Below are 14,997 nucleotides of genomic sequence, written 5' to 3'. Positions count from 1 at the left end.
CGGAATGATATGGACGACTTGGGTGTTAGACTTAATTAGATCATAATTCTCATGTGAAACATATGCATTTTCTAGTTTTACTTGTCATGACCGACGAAAATACCTAGCTGCTCGAAATTGTTAAACGCTTTCAACTTCTCTTTTTTCCTTGCTCCAGAACGTAACGAGCTCATGAAGACCAATCCGCTCATTAGGATCTTTCATCAAACACCTGTCTACTGCGTCTCTCCCATGCAGCGGGATATCCTCTGACATATTCCAATCTTCCGAGATCTCTTCCGTGGCCGTGATATCTTCAAAGCTACCCATATCTGGCTGACGCAATAACATCCACATACTTCGACTAAGACTGAAGACTTCAGCAAGCTCTAATGCCTTTCGACATTGCCTACTCCACACCAAACCCACATTCCAAACATTCCAACCGTTGTCGTCAGGTGTAGTATCGGGCATGTTCTTACGTTCAGGTCCAGTGTAATTTGTGTATTGGAGAAAGGTCTTGGAGTTTTGTACTTGAACTTCTTCAACGTCCCATGTGCCGTCAATTTCTGGGGCTGCAGTAGTCACAGGCGCATCGCTTTGCTCCCAGTCTATGAGCACGAGGTTCCAATCATTATCGATCAGAAAGTTTCCAGGCTTAAGATCCATATGGTAAGTCTTCGCATCGAAGTGAGTATGCGCAACTGCGGCAGCCATCTGATAACACCATTTCGCCTTCTTTGTCGCTGGTATCCGCTGACCGGTTTCATTGCTTTTCTCGATGTATGCAGCAAGATCACCATTGGAAAGAACAGGATAAAGTGTGCCACACACGAACGGTACAGTGTCCCCTGGCTTGCAGACGGTCACCAAAGTTTGTGCAGGAGCCATAATGTTGGGATGGCGGGGCATGCTGGCAATCAACTCCATTGGCCGATAGAAGGATTTAATCTCTTCAAGAATGTGGCCGTTTTCGTAGCCGTTTAAAAAGGTGCGAAAGTTAATTCCCTTGAACACGTACTTGGTCAGAGGATCAGATGCGTTATACACAAGCGTTGTGCAACCTCTTCCTCCAAGCTGATTTAATCGTACGAGACTTCGATATTCGATCTTGCTCATTTGCTGATTATTGAGCGACAGGTGACTCGCCGGCGATAACATTTCGACGTAGTCAGTATACATTTTCTCGTGACAGAGGTCCCAGGAAGCTTGCTGCCCGTGGTGCTCAGCTTCCTCGTTAAGGATATCAATGATAACGTCCAGTTGGTGAATTTCAGGGTGAAGACAGCACACATTCCAGATGTTCGCAACAGCAGTCCATATGGCTTCGCGCATGGTGCTTGTAGTTGGGAATGAATGGCCTGGGGTACTGGTATTGAGATCATGATAACAGGTTGCGACTCGACTGGCTAATGGTCGCGGACTTTTGTTGTCGAATTTGAATCGAAAAATTATCGTTCGGCCGTGACCGTAGGCTTGTGCAAAGACGACTGTCTCGAGATCGTCGCCCCATATCCATTCACCTGTTACTCCGGCCGATTGAAGCGAGTTTTGCTCTCCCATGATTTACAATCTTATGCAAGAGGTGATGTTGGCTGGTGTCTCATGTCTAGAGAAACTGCGAAATAGGAAAGCAAGTGTAGAGTTAGGCAGAAACACCTCGTTAGCGTGATTCGGGACTAGTCTGTTTTTGGAGTTGGTATCCGCAACTCTCATGTTCACCTTTATTATCATGTTCGACGCGTTACTATCAGACGCCTTCAAGTTATTTCTCATTGGTCTGAATGTTGTATTAAAATCCTCAGTGAATGTCATTTTCACATCTTATTTTCAATACAATCAACAATCTTATTCACCACAATATCCAGATCTTCACTTTCCAATCCCAACAACTCATTGTTCAATTTATGCTCAAAATTTCCACCCATTCCGGGCTTTGAATTGTTTCCATACAAGACATCCAGCAAACCCTTGAAATTACCATTCTGGAACTCTGCTAATCCCATCTCGATAGCTTCATCAACTGGCACACTCGAGATCTTCCAGTCTTCGTTGCTGGTTCCCGTGGCTTTTTGCACTGATCTCAGTATTTGAGTTTGAGAAACAGCGAAAGAGCTAACGTAGACAAAGTGATTTTTGAATTTCTCAAGCTCAGAGGAAGGGAGTTCAAACAACTTAGTGACTCCACGGGCGACTTGTGCCAGTGTTGTGGTACTAAAGAGAGTCTGCCCATCATCATACAATCTCGCCGTACGCTCTTTGATATTGATTCCAAAGAACCCACCTGCCAAGCTCTGAAATTGGTCAACTATAATGCACAGCAAGCAAGGTATTTACTTACGAAATCAAACCAAAGTCCATTAACAACAGCAATGAGACTACTAGATTGTGATGCCTTGATTTGATCTCGAAGTGACTTCTTCGGGAACAAAAATGGTACTGCCTGGGCCAAAGCTGAGTTTGCAGTATCAGGACCGAATTCAGTAGGTAAGATGTATGATACGGCAACTGCAGTCGCAGCTCTGATAAGACGGGGCTGAAGATCTTTTGGTGCGGTTGTCGCAAGGATGATAATAAGAACTTCTTGATTGCTAAATGAGGACTGAAGGAAGTCTTCGGAGTCGTAGTCTCCACGAAGAACATTGACCTTTGTGTGGCGGTAAAGTCAGCAATATTCTATTAGTCATCTCAAGGCCATTGTGCATAAGGGTTACGAACGGTGGGTGGAAATGTAGAATCACTTTCACTTCGAGTAATGGCCGTTAGGTTGAATCTTTTGGACTCAACCAGAGCCTTGACTAGTGGAGTCCCCATTTGACCAGCTAAAATTTACGTTAGAAATCCTCTTAGGAATACTCGAGTGCCTGACAAGTGAACTTACATCCGCCAACAATGGCTATGTTCTTGATGAAAGTCATATTGATTTTGAAGTTTAGAAGGAAGTAGAGGAAAAGTGAACGAGAGAACGATATGCAACATATTCTCAGACTTCTAAGAAGAGAATAGAGTCAAATATATGGTCACTTCGCAGTCACTTTTTGAAGAATTCATGTTTACAACTTCTTGTTATTGACTACGAACCACCTTAACCGAATGAGGATGTATGTTGCGGTACGACCAATCAGTGACAACCGTGAAGTTTTCCCCGCTCGACGCCACAAGACTTCAAAGATGATGGAGTTGGATCCTCCACCTCATATGATCCCACAAACAGAGTCGAAACATGCTGAGCTTCTCACACTTGATAGAGAGGCTCGCGCATAACACTTACTATCGAAGGAAAGTCCGCCATTGAATGCACGACGTCACCTCCCTTACAAGTACATTACTGAACCTGGGAGCTTATGCAACGGAAAAGACGTTCGGGGAACCCGAACTTTGCACCTCGCTCATCGTACATCGCGGTATAAAAATTCCCAACCAAAGTTCAAAAACAGAAATGGTAGGGGTACCAAAAAGCAAAGGCTGCTCCACTTGTACCAAACGCAAGATAAAGGTACTTTCACACTTTCAAGCTCAGAATAGCCAAGAATTAACGGCAATAGTGTGACCTCGGGAGACCTTCATGCTTACGATGTACCGATGCAAAGTTCTCCTGTCCGGGCTACGTGAAAGTCCATAAATTCCAGGACGAAGGTGTAAGATTGAGAAAGACAAATATCTTGACTGAGAACTTGGAGAACAAATGGCGTAGACCAACAACATTATCTTCCCTATACTACCGAACTACTGCGAACGCACAAATTCGAGGGATGATTTCAAACCCCGCGGAAAAGCTTGGAAGGCAGTTACGTTCCACTTTCCAACTCAGCCTCCCCAACGGGAAATCTCTCTGCGTTTTTGGATTTGTCAAAGACGTTCCAAGTCGTTTAGGATATTCCAAGGCGGTAGATCTTTCAGTTGAAGCAATCTATTTTGCGCACCGTACGCTGCTTCGCGAGGACGTGAAATGTCTGGAGAAAGGCCGTATATCGTATGGGCGAGCCCTGGTAGAATTGAGACGAAATCTTGCCCGCAGAACAGAGGTGGGTCAGATACTGTGTGCATCGGCACTATTGGGTATATATGAGGTACATGATCATTCTCTCGACAATCCATCGTGTTAATGCAAATAGCTTCTAACATCATCAAACGACGAGATACCATTCCATCATATTGGTGGGGCGTCAGCAATCCTAGAAAGGCACGGAGTCCGCTGCTTAGAAGATGTGTTCACCTGTAAGATGCTTAAATCTCTTAAGGGTATAATTGTAAGTGGCGTCTCAATTGATATTTGGGCTTTGGGGCTGATGCCAACAGGTCATTGAAGCAATAACTCTGCAGAAAAAGTGTTTCTTAGACTCACCGCGATGGAAGAAAACTGCGGAGATTGCCAGCGATCAACCATTTGATTCATTATTTGCTATTCTATATAAATTGCCCAATATTCTGTTTTCCTTGCGGGATCGGACACATGCATCTGAACTATCAAGCACGATGATTGATTCGACTTTAAACAATGCCACCAACCTTCGAGAGGAGATGACCATATGGCGTAGAACTCCAGCGTACCAGGAATCTTTCGAAACTACAACAGACCCATTGTCTACAGCAATCATATACACTTCCAACCGAGCAGCAGCTCTACTCTGTACTTATGCTGCAATGTCTATTCTCATCAACGGCGTCGTGTGTAAGTTTTCTGGTTCAGCAGGTGACAGTTACAAAGCAGAGAGTAGGGCTTTTGCCGAGCAGATCTTCAATTCTCAGTATTATAGTTTGGGGTATGCTCCGCTTGGAAACTCTTACATGAACTTTGCGATCAAGGTGGCAAAAGAGTTTCAAGGTTCTAATTGACAACTAGATATCGTGTAGCAACAAGTTTACACACAAAGCAAATTATCACAATCCTGATTACGGATTTGATAGAAGAAAGATTCACATAACACTATGATCAATTCTTACACAAGTAGTCTCGTTAGCCCACGTAACATAGTGTAAACAACAAAGCCAACAGTCTTTCCCACGCTTTTAGGTATCTTGCCTTCTGATCGGTTTTACCTCTGCAAAACATGAAATTTCCTTCAAAGTCAGATAAATCGTTTCGCTGTTTTAAAATGGATCAGTTGCCAAATTACTGGGTGACTGAATGTAGCGTTCGGAAAGTCTCCGAGAGATCCCCCGCACACCGGTTACGCCAAGACAGAAGCAACCTCCACTCATTCCGGATGTAATCCTACGGTGTAAATACAGACGCATCTTAAAAGTCAGATCTGTAGTTCTCCGGCGTATTTCCGACATTGAGAAGATCTTTACCTAGCCAAGTCTTCGGGTGAGTGGTAACCATGCACAAAGCGAAGGATGATCCCGCTCGTAGGACCGCAAGACCTTGGATTCTACTTATGAGAACACGCTACCCGTACTCTCGCATGTTCAGATTCCCTAAAATTTCAGAGTGATCTTAGCATCCAGTGTTCTTGTTGTTTTTCCTTCCTTCCACACTACCGAGAAGTGGGTCAGAATTCAAGCACGGCAATGTCTACAAAGCGAACGAGAGATTCGTTGAACGGTGGTTCTGGTACACTTGTATATCATTCAGATGATGTAGATTCTCCAGTAAGCTCTATTTCACTGTTAAGGAATGATGAGCGTGTATTGACGCACTCACAGAAAAGCAAAAGAGGCACTCGGAAAGTCGACGTCAACAAGGCGGTTGGAATTCCAACACCACCCACAATAGAAGACTTAGAACCAGCTGCTGACACCAAAATACTTTGTAATTTGTACTCCGAGTCGGTTCAGGCGAAAATCTGGGGGATAGCTCAGATAGCTTTGAACAAGGTAGGCTTCCCTTTTCTCCACCATTTATATCAACGACAGAGTATGTACACTGATCAACTTACAGTCTGCGCCGCCAATCTTGTATCCAGAATACACAGTTCCTGGTGGAACTTCGTACGTGTACCGAGAGTTTGATTTCTGGACTTCTGGATTCTTTCCTGGCTCATTGTACTTAATACTCGAGCGCCAGCGAAAATTCCCACAGTTCACGTCACCATGGCCATCTTCCAGCCTCTCTCCAACGCCACATATACTCCAATGGCAGTAAGTCGTCATCGATTATCCAATGGTGTATTCAAGATAATAACGCGGTCAATCTCAGATTTGCATGTCAGTGGTGGACTTTGAACTTGCACCAGAATTCAAAGCTGGGAACAACGCACGATCTTAGTTTCATGATATCTCCTTGGGCACGTAAAGCATGGGAACTTGATCGTGACCCCAAGGCATACGAGACGTTGATCACGGCCGCACAGACGCTGGCAACACGGTATAATTCGAAAACAAAATCTCTGCGATCTTGGGACACATGTGTTACGAAACGATATTCTTTCATGGATCCCTCATTGGACTTTCTAGTTATCATTGTAGGCTGGTTTCCCCCGTTCAATGCCATGTTACTCACAAGCGTAGGATAACATGTTAAATCTCGATCTTCTCTTCTGGGCCGCGACCGAACTTCGCGATCCTACGCTCAGAAACATAGCCATCTCCCACGCTAAGACTAGCCAAAAGCACCACGTCCGTTCCGACTCGTCCACACTACACGTTGTGAACTTTGACCAAGCCACTGGCGCCGTGAAAGCGAAAATGACAAACCAAGGTTACTCGGATGACTCCTGCTGGTCTCGCGGCCAAGCGTGGGCCATTACTGGCTTTGCACAAACCTATGGTTGGACACACGAACCATCCTTCCTCACAACGGCCCGCGAATGCGCAGACTACTTCCTCGCACATCTCCCGGACAGCGGGATCCCGCCTTGGGATTTTGCGGATCCTTCGACGACAGAGCGGCCCACGGATACGAGTGCTGCAATGGTTGCCTGCTTTGGGATGTTGCTCTTACACGAAGCGTTGACCGCAATGGGAGAACCGTCCCCGTATTTGAAGGGGGCGCTGCATATGCTTACATCGGTATGTGAATCGCAAATGAGTCCTGAGGCGCATTTCCATAGCAAACCAGTCGAGATAGCATCGGTGGAGCATGGGGTGTCTTCCAAAGCCGGTACGCTCGAAGTTGATATGGGTGGAGGCGCCGAGACGATTTTGCTAGGCGCTACCATAAACAACTACGAGTTTGCACCGCGAAGATGGGCCGATCATGGGCTGGTGTATGCGGATTATTACTTCTTGTTAGTGGGAAATAAGTTGCTCGATATGGGTATTGGAGGACATTTTGTCAGACCGTGGAAAGGTGTGGATTGAATCGGGGAGAACTTTGAATCTAGAAAGCATGTTCGATTTTGTCAACTATGTTCGGTAATCTAGAGGAAAAGCTGGCAAGACCGAATTACCTCCAAACCCTCTAACCTTGTCTTATCTTCACTGAAACATCGTATGACGTAAAATGATTTGTGATATTGAGAGTAAATGTGGTATAAAGCAATCCAATTATATGGAGAAAGACCGTTCAGCGCTGCTTCAATAACAAGACAGTGGTACCTGTCAATTACTGACACGCCGTTATAGGTGCGAATTAGCATCCTTCTCGTTCTGCATAGAGAACATACTAATCCGTTGGGTAGGTAACAACGAATATTCAAAGAACGAGTTCAAATTATCGACACTCGCGCCAGACATGTCGTAGCCCATGTTCTGATCCGAGAAGGTGGCATGTTGGAATGTAGTTTCTTCTGGTTGTTTCTGGTCGTAGAAGCTGTTCAATTGTTGATTGTCAGAAGTTGGAGATGGCATGGCGGTTTGTGTAGCGCTTGCGCAGTGGGGCTGGAAGGCAAGAGGTAGAGGTGGGAACGCAAGTGATATGCTGTCTGGTGAGCCCTCTGGTTCTGACATGAAGTGGTGACCGTTGCTGAGGTCGTGTTCGTTCGATATCGGTTCCGATATTTGGTTGTTAGAGATCATTCCTGGCTGATTGAACTGATTTGAGACGGTTTCCTGAGAAATTGCGGTACTTTCATGGTTCTGGTCCTCGGAGTAGGCCGACTGGCGAATATCTAAAGTGTGAGGTCCTTGATCACGAGCTTGAGCAAGACGGGATGCAAACTTCGACGCAAGATTGTCAATTTTGCTGTCGGGCTCATGTGCATGGGGGCCGTTCCAGCGACTCGATATCTCTTGTAGACTATTTATCAAGGAGTCAAATTCCGGTGGTAGCATGACGCTGTAGTGAAGTGAATGGGCGAGGAGCATTCTTCCACAAATGAATAGACAAAACCCAAATTGCGGGTGTGTGAGACACGTGGAGCCCTGGAGGTATTTTTCGGCGATTATGGCGACTTCTGTTGCTGCTGTCATGCATGTTTCTGCACTGGAAACGGAGGGAAGTCGGATCGGGCTAGCTTTCCACTCTGGTGATGGGTATGCAATGCCTCTATAGGAAACGGGAAGTCAATTATTGCCCGATAAAGGACGTCTCGAGAAGATGGGGGGCCTCCGCATCCTGTTATGTCTTCGTATCGCGCTTGTTATAAACACTAGTTCTTGGTGGATGCAGAGAGAATAGAAATCAAGAACTTACTGGTGTAGCAGTCCCACAGCAGTGTTGTGCGTTATATGAGCAAGTGTTAGATTTGGATCCAGGACTCCATCCGCATTAAGTGCACAAGCTTCACGCCATTGTGCAGGAAGGAAGACTTTCCATCTGGGAGGAAATAGAAGTCAGCATAGGACCCCGTCTTGGATCAATGATAGATCCGGACTTACTGCACGAGTCTGAGGTCCAGTTCCTTGAATCGCATGAGCCAAATCTGGACATCTTGCACCTTTGAGACGTTGACAGCATGTCGCAGAAAGAATGTCGTCACAAGACTCAAGCTCTCAGATGCCTCGATACAATACGCAAACCCTCCTATCGATACTTGATCTTCGAATTCAGGTCGTGCGGTGGGTAAAGCTCCAGATGCTGATTTATCCGCCACTCCAAAGTATGGCGCTGGTATCTTCAGTGGTTTGCCTTCTTCCCACAGAGCTCCTTCGCACGGCAAGCGCCTCTTCACGTCGGCACTGGTCAGCGAGAAGTTCCAGCCTGTCGCAATGCTGCAGAATCGATCCATCAAGAACACGCTCCAGAACACCCGCCGGCGCTGTTCCATTTCTGTCCAATTTCTCGATGGTGCCAGAAAAGCCATGCGTTTTATGAGGAACTCTGCAGACTGGGGCTGATCTTCGCTCTCCACACTTAACTGCAGTTGTTCCACTGTTCTTGTCATACTTCCAACAATGGACCACGCTGATGGTCCTCGTCCGCTACCAATCTGTTGGTGTCAGATCATGCGATGGCTAATTACGACTGAACCTACCGTATCAAAAGCGCAAATGATCAAGGCCTGGAGATTTTCGACCGAGAAAGATTCCATACTCTGCAAAATCACGATTTCTCGACTCCTCTTTGAGTACCGTGCTCTCACTTCTGCGCTCTCGAGTCTTTGGTCTTGTGAGAATCGGACACAGAGCGATACAATTGCGTGAAATATTATTCGCAACTTCTGCCGGTCGGTTGGGATGGCCATTCTCTCGCGAAACTGTTTGACATGAAGAATAGGTATCCACGGATGTATGTTAGTGAAATAGATCTCAACGAGAGCGTCGACCAGGTCATCTGGTGGTAAGTCGTTGTCGTGATCTTGTTGGTCCCGTATCCCGGATCTTGGGGGTGGGCGTTCTTCTCCAGAAGTACTGGTCATACGCCGGCGCTTGACTGAAATACTTGGTTCAGTCTCTGGTAGCTCGAAGTTTCTCGACACACTTGACAATTCAGATCTCAGGCGACTTGTATAATCTTTCAGGGTGTCGCCCGGATTTGAAGGGGTTTGAGCAGGGACAGAAGTGCTGTCCGAGGTATCTTGTACAGGATTCACCTGATTCCATACCTGTTGCCATAAGATTCCTTGCCCGAGAAACATATTTTCTAAGGCGACTAAAGACTACAGTGTTAGCCAGGTATAAAGACCACCTACACGGTAGACATTATGCGGAGCACATGATATTCGTTGGCAGCGTAGCGCATTGCTTCATGGTTCAGCTTACCAACTCGTTGCGTGAGATTCTCGACAGCACCTGTCCGAAGGCCTGGCTTGCTTTTGCGGTTCTCATAGATACAATCAATCTCTTCTTGGGGTGTCAGCGCCATTCCATACGATTCACTGTTCTTTATTTGCACTCACGGAACTTCACACAGTGCGAACATGGCGATCGCCTCGAGCATTTGGCCTTCTTCTGTCGGCACGATTGGCATCTTGTTCTCGGGTCAGCTGTTTGTCTATTGGTATTGTCCTGTGGCCAAGTGATTCGCGCTCAACCTCAAAGATCAACGTACGCGGGACCCTCTTCTTCTGCTCCTGCTTTTGATCCTGGGCCGTTCATCTTGCTTGTTTTGCGCGCCGCGTCAGGTTCGTGATCATATGCGTCTTCGTGCTCGTCGTCGGGATTAACCACATGACTGCGCATGTCTACCGCGCGGTTGAAGACGAGTACAAGTACGAACACAGTTGAGTCTTGTCGTTCCTTCTGTCAATAATTCATCCGCGCCAGGTGATGCACCAGAATCTGGGGCAGTGTGGGTACAGTGGCGCGCAGTGACGCATTCTCTAAGGGGTAACGGGAAGTGGCTGATTTGGGGCAAAAGCTTATTAACCCTCGTGATTGTCGGCCCAAAGGGTTAAGTGAAATTGAATAGTATAACTAGGTTTGGTAGAAGAGAACTATAAAATAGTAGTAGAAAATGTTCGAACAATGCTTATTACAACCTGGAAGTCACATTTAATCCTTAACATTGGCGCTCCTCGGCTATCTTTTGGCGAGGCCCATGAACCCAAACCCGTGGACCTGCCCCTGCCACTTCGTACTCCTCCTTTGTGAGCACTGTCGATCAACTTATTACATTTTGCGATATTGCGAAAAGTGACTTTCAGATAGAGTACCTACCACCTTATGTAGGAAAGAAGTAATGGTTAACTGTTTATAAAATTGCGCAGGATATCACCCCCTAGATCGCTAGATACCACATGATAAAACCATTCATCAACAACTGCTTTCTTTAAGAACTGCGGGGTACATATTGAGGCGCATAGGTCATGCGGGGAAGAAGGGTTCCAGTGAATTCTTACAGTATAAGTGCGACGTTATGTGATATGTGTTTGTACTGTTGTAAAGTGGTTATTTTATCGTTGCCGTCCATCCCATCTTTCTGTTTCATATTCCCTCGCTCCTCCAACAAGAGAAGAATAGTGCAGGACTGACTCATTCGCACGGCTCCGGCAGATGTTCCCCAACAATTAAATGGCATCTCCTGTGGTGCAATGAAACAGCTCTTGCCAAATCTGTCTTTCTATCTCAATGAAGGCAATAATTACTTTACCAAAGGAAGTTCCTTGATAGTAATAGCTGAGGCCAGCCACCTTTCCCACATGGCCCCGGGCAGCGGGTGAAGTCTCGGGGCAGAGCCCGCTCTGTTAGACTGTGCTTTGCAAACCGCCCCGCACCCCGCCAAACATCTCCAGATTTTACAAAGTGGAGATGGGACAGGCACGCGGACGGCTCACTCCGGGGCAAGTGAGGTTGAAATTTCCGGAAGCTTCGTGGCTCGAAGATTGAGTCGGAAAGAGATTGTAGACGGACCTGGAGTCGCTTCCGAATCGGTACGTCTAGTGAGTGTGGGTAAGAGCACATATATATCCCACCCACAGCCGTGATTCGACATCAAATTCACAATCAATCATTGAATCATGGAGGAAGACAAAATGGCAAACGCACCCCAAGTTACTCACGAGGACGACATTGGTTCTTATACTGCACCAGTCCCAAAGAATGTCCAGAAGGATGAAGAAGTATGTCTTCTCGTAATCCATACATCCCTCGTCACTAATGAGTCTAGACTGCAGCATATGTTGGTCAATCGGCGGTACCTATTGACGAGAAGACAAACAAGGAGCTCTTCTGGACTATCAATCGAAGAATCCTGGCGTGCATCGTTGGCACCTACTTCTGTCAATCCCTTGACAAAGGTACTCTTGGTTTCGCATCCATCATGGGAATTCGCACAGATGCACATCTCGTTGGACAGCAATTCAGGTCAGTAAACAACCTGTTGTCTCTAAACTTGATCTAAATATGTCTTAGCTGGCTAGGAACGATCCTCTACATGGGAGTACTCGTTGGTGAATATCCTACCAACTTGCTCCTTCAAAAGCTTCCCGTGGCCAAATATCTTGCTACGAATGTGTTTCTTTGGGGAATTGTGATCGCGTGTTCCGCAGCTGCAAAGGATTTTAAGGCTATGATGGTCGTTCGATTCTTGCTCGGTCTATTCGAATCTTGTGTTCAGCCAGCGTTCATCATAATGTAAGTTCGCCGCCCCCATATATCGGCATCAGCTAACCAGTTAGGACAACGATGTGGGTATGTAAAACATTCGACGCTCCAGAAAATACGACGATGCTAATTTCGGTATCTAGTACACCAAAAGCGAACAGACTGTTTTGACTTCTCTTTGGTATTGTATGGTCGGAGTCCAACTCATGGTAGGTTTACCTTCACAACAACGAGGATTCATGACTGACATATCTAAGGTCGGTGGTATCATTGCATGGGGAGCAAGCCACTTTGTTGGACACGCCATTTACTCCTGGCAACTTCTTTTCTTGGCCTTGGGCTTATTGACCTGTGTCTGGGGCCTGTTCATCGGATGGTGGCTCCCCGATTCCCCCATGAGCGCAAAGTGCTTTACCGAAGACCAGAAGCGGCTCATGGTTGAGAGAGTCCGAAGCAACGAGACAGGAATTCAAAACAAGACTTACAAAGTCCATCAAACGTTTGAAGCAATCAAGGATCCCGTGATTTGGTGCTATGTTATGCTTCAGATCACGTCGACTCTTGTCATCGGAGGATTAGGCGTGTTTTCAAACATAATCATCTCAAGCTTTGGGTTCACTGTACTTCAAACTCAGTTGTTAAACATTGCCCAGGGTGCTGTCACCATCATGGTCATGGTAGGGGGTGCCACATTGGCCCAAACAACAGGACAAACTCTTTTGGTTATGCATGTAAGTTCTATCCCGTCCAGATCTTACTCAAAATTTTGACTGACGCAATCAACAGGTATGGACAATGTAAGTGTGATGATTCCCATCTCTATGCCAGCTTCTAATACCTTACAGTCCCCCTATCATTGGAACAGCAATTATCTATAGCATTCCACCATCTCCTAGCACTCGCATCGGTCTTCTCATTGCGTTTTATTGCACCCAATTTTTCCTGGCAGAAGGCAATCTGGTTTTCTCCCTTATATCGCGCAACGTCGCTGGACAAACGAAGAAGTCCACCACCCTCGCCATCACTTTTGTTGCTTGGGCAGCTGGAAATATGACCGCACCACAAGTAAGCATCATAACTTCACTTACTTCACCAGTCCCTTAACAACCGTCCAGATTTTCCAAGCGGGTGATGCACCTCGCTACAAGAAAGGGTTCACAGCACACTTCTGTCTTTACGTCCTGTTCAATATCTTCGCTGCTGTGTTACGGGTACTCTTGACCCGAAGGAACAAAGAAAAGCGTCAGGCGGCTGCCAATGCGTTGGCTATCGAAGCTACAGAACAGGTAGATGAGAAGATCAGTCACCCCCATGCTTTTGAGGATTTGACGGATAAGGAGAATCCGGATTTCAGGTATGTGGTGTAAGCTCTGGGCAGAAGAAGATGGGGCTGGATATTAGATTTAGTCGGAATAGATGATAAGCGGAAGACTATTTTACTGGTTGAAAGCAATAACGATATTTATCTATTGATAGTAATGGATTGCTTCAGTCTGTGATTCTGACCTAATATTTTCATCGCACACTAGCAAACCCAAAATGGCAAAGGCTCATTTCATTCGCGAACTCATTCCAGCCCATGGGCTTTGTATGCTCTCCTTGGCACATCTTTCACTTCCCTTTTCTACTGCGCTTATTCTACCATCCGTCTGTGGTTACGCTGGTCGAATGCTTTAAGAATATTTGAACCGCCAATCGGTCGAACAACAAGAGTGGCCCTTGAAATGTGAAGCCGACTATTGGGTTTTTATAAGGAGCACTTTGATTACCTAAGTGGACGAAATATAAAGCAAAAGCCCCAGTTGTTAGTTTGTTGCTACCAGACCCAAAACTAAATGAAATTCTGTAACTTGGGGACTACAAACAAACTTCTTTCTAAGGTTTCTAGTCTTCAGTAAAATTGGCCCTGAAATATTTATTGGACATCTTGAGAAAGGCAGATATTTCTCGCCATTGCCTCCATTCCAGTTACTTAACTGGTCAATAGCTTTAATGTCGCTATGGGTCTGGCAGCAACTTTTCAACGCCACATGTGATGAAGTGGTCAATGGAGGTCAAGGGTCAGATGCTTGCATATGTGCCTGGCATGGCTGGATTTCGGCTGTTATGTGCAATCACTGCTTTCGATGATAACCATCTCGTTTTCAATGGGTTAATCCGTGTCTGAGTAATCACCAGAAAGAGCTGCATTTCAGCGCTTTATCTTCAGCCTAATTTTTCTTTTTACCAACTTCTGATTGTCAGCGCCTGCCTGACAGAAGTGTGACAGCTGAAATGGTGGGACAGATAAGGAAGCAAGATTGCTAAGATGTCTACCTTTCAAGAGTATGTAAAAGTGTGCCCAAAAGCTAGCTGCTTGTAAGAAAGTGTGTGAGTGCGAGCAGAACTGGCTGTTTGCTGAAATGGGTATAGAAGCAAAAATAGCCGCGTGATCGAAACATGCAAACTATGGGGGCAGAATCGGCTCCTGGCTGAAAGGACAGAGTGTGTTAGTAGAAATGGTGTCGGGGGAGAGTTTAAGTAGCGTTGTTCTCTTGAAATTAACAACTTGAGGAGGCGGAGAATGATCATGCTATGATACAGTGAAATACTTTTGTTTACAGTGATGGATAAAAGAACAATCTGGCAAGTTTTCTCGTTCGGTCGAGTGCAATTGCTTGGTCGAGCACCAGTATTGTCGCTGCTACCAAATTAATGGAGTGACTTGTT

At 45.9% G+C, this 14,997-nt stretch overlaps 6 protein-coding genes across 6 annotated transcripts; 3 read left to right on the top strand and 3 right to left on the bottom strand.

Annotated features, from left to right (window-relative positions):
- Positions 1 to 120: 120 nt before the first annotated feature.
- GLAREA_09976 (Protein kinase-like (PK-like)) lies at positions 121 to 1,542 on the bottom strand (the record flags this gene model as incomplete). Its single annotated transcript, XM_008080026.1, has 1 exon — positions 121 to 1,542. One exon carries the CDS (start codon positions 1,540 to 1,542, stop codon positions 121 to 123), a length of 1,422 nt encoding a protein of 473 aa, XP_008078217.1.
- A 254-nt stretch (positions 1,543 to 1,796) lies between these two features.
- GLAREA_09975 (NAD(P)-binding Rossmann-fold containing protein) lies at positions 1,797 to 2,897 on the bottom strand (the record flags this gene model as incomplete). The annotated part of the gene is made up of 4 exons (XM_008080025.1): positions 1,797 to 2,273; positions 2,321 to 2,626; positions 2,698 to 2,801; positions 2,861 to 2,897. 4 exons carry the CDS (start codon positions 2,895 to 2,897, stop codon positions 1,797 to 1,799), a joined length of 924 nt encoding a protein of 307 aa, XP_008078216.1.
- Positions 2,898 to 3,418: 521 nt separating this feature from the next.
- GLAREA_09974 (Zn2/Cys6 DNA-binding protein) lies at positions 3,419 to 4,815 on the top strand (the record flags this gene model as incomplete). Its single annotated transcript, XM_008080024.1, has 4 exons — positions 3,419 to 3,475; positions 3,525 to 4,004; positions 4,095 to 4,229; positions 4,279 to 4,815. 4 exons carry the CDS (start codon positions 3,419 to 3,421, stop codon positions 4,813 to 4,815), a joined length of 1,209 nt encoding a protein of 402 aa, XP_008078215.1.
- A 678-nt stretch (positions 4,816 to 5,493) lies between these two features.
- GLAREA_09973 (Six-hairpin glycosidase) lies at positions 5,494 to 7,224 on the top strand (the record flags this gene model as incomplete). Its single annotated transcript, XM_008080023.1, has 5 exons — positions 5,494 to 5,574; positions 5,629 to 5,799; positions 5,864 to 6,063; positions 6,122 to 6,386; positions 6,433 to 7,224. 5 exons carry the CDS (start codon positions 5,494 to 5,496, stop codon positions 7,222 to 7,224), a joined length of 1,509 nt encoding a protein of 502 aa, XP_008078214.1.
- A 258-nt stretch (positions 7,225 to 7,482) lies between these two features.
- On the bottom strand, positions 7,483 to 10,425 carry GLAREA_09972 (Zn2/Cys6 DNA-binding protein; the record flags this gene model as incomplete). Its single annotated transcript, XM_008080022.1, has 7 exons — positions 7,483 to 8,350; positions 8,498 to 8,620; positions 8,683 to 9,233; positions 9,279 to 9,895; positions 10,006 to 10,089; positions 10,143 to 10,213; positions 10,295 to 10,425. 7 exons carry the CDS (start codon positions 10,423 to 10,425, stop codon positions 7,483 to 7,485), a joined length of 2,445 nt encoding a protein of 814 aa, XP_008078213.1.
- Positions 10,426 to 11,717: 1,292 nt separating this feature from the next.
- On the top strand, positions 11,718 to 13,965 carry GLAREA_09971 (MFS general substrate transporter; the record flags this gene model as incomplete). Its single annotated transcript, XM_008080021.1, has 10 exons — positions 11,718 to 11,804; positions 11,852 to 12,048; positions 12,097 to 12,318; positions 12,363 to 12,375; positions 12,432 to 12,497; positions 12,546 to 13,019; positions 13,075 to 13,085; positions 13,134 to 13,353; positions 13,404 to 13,642; positions 13,818 to 13,965. 10 exons carry the CDS (start codon positions 11,718 to 11,720, stop codon positions 13,963 to 13,965), a joined length of 1,677 nt encoding a protein of 558 aa, XP_008078212.1.
- Positions 13,966 to 14,997: the final 1,032 nt, after the last annotated feature.

The sequence above is a fragment of the Glarea lozoyensis genome (genome assembly GCF_000409485.1).
Source record: "Glarea lozoyensis ATCC 20868 chromosome Unknown GLAREA13, whole genome shotgun sequence".
In the NCBI taxonomy this organism is placed as follows: Eukaryota; Fungi; Ascomycota; class Leotiomycetes; order Helotiales; family Helotiaceae; genus Glarea; species Glarea lozoyensis.
Note: the sequence above shows the minus strand (reverse complement) of the source record. Positions and strands in the feature narration are given on the sequence as shown.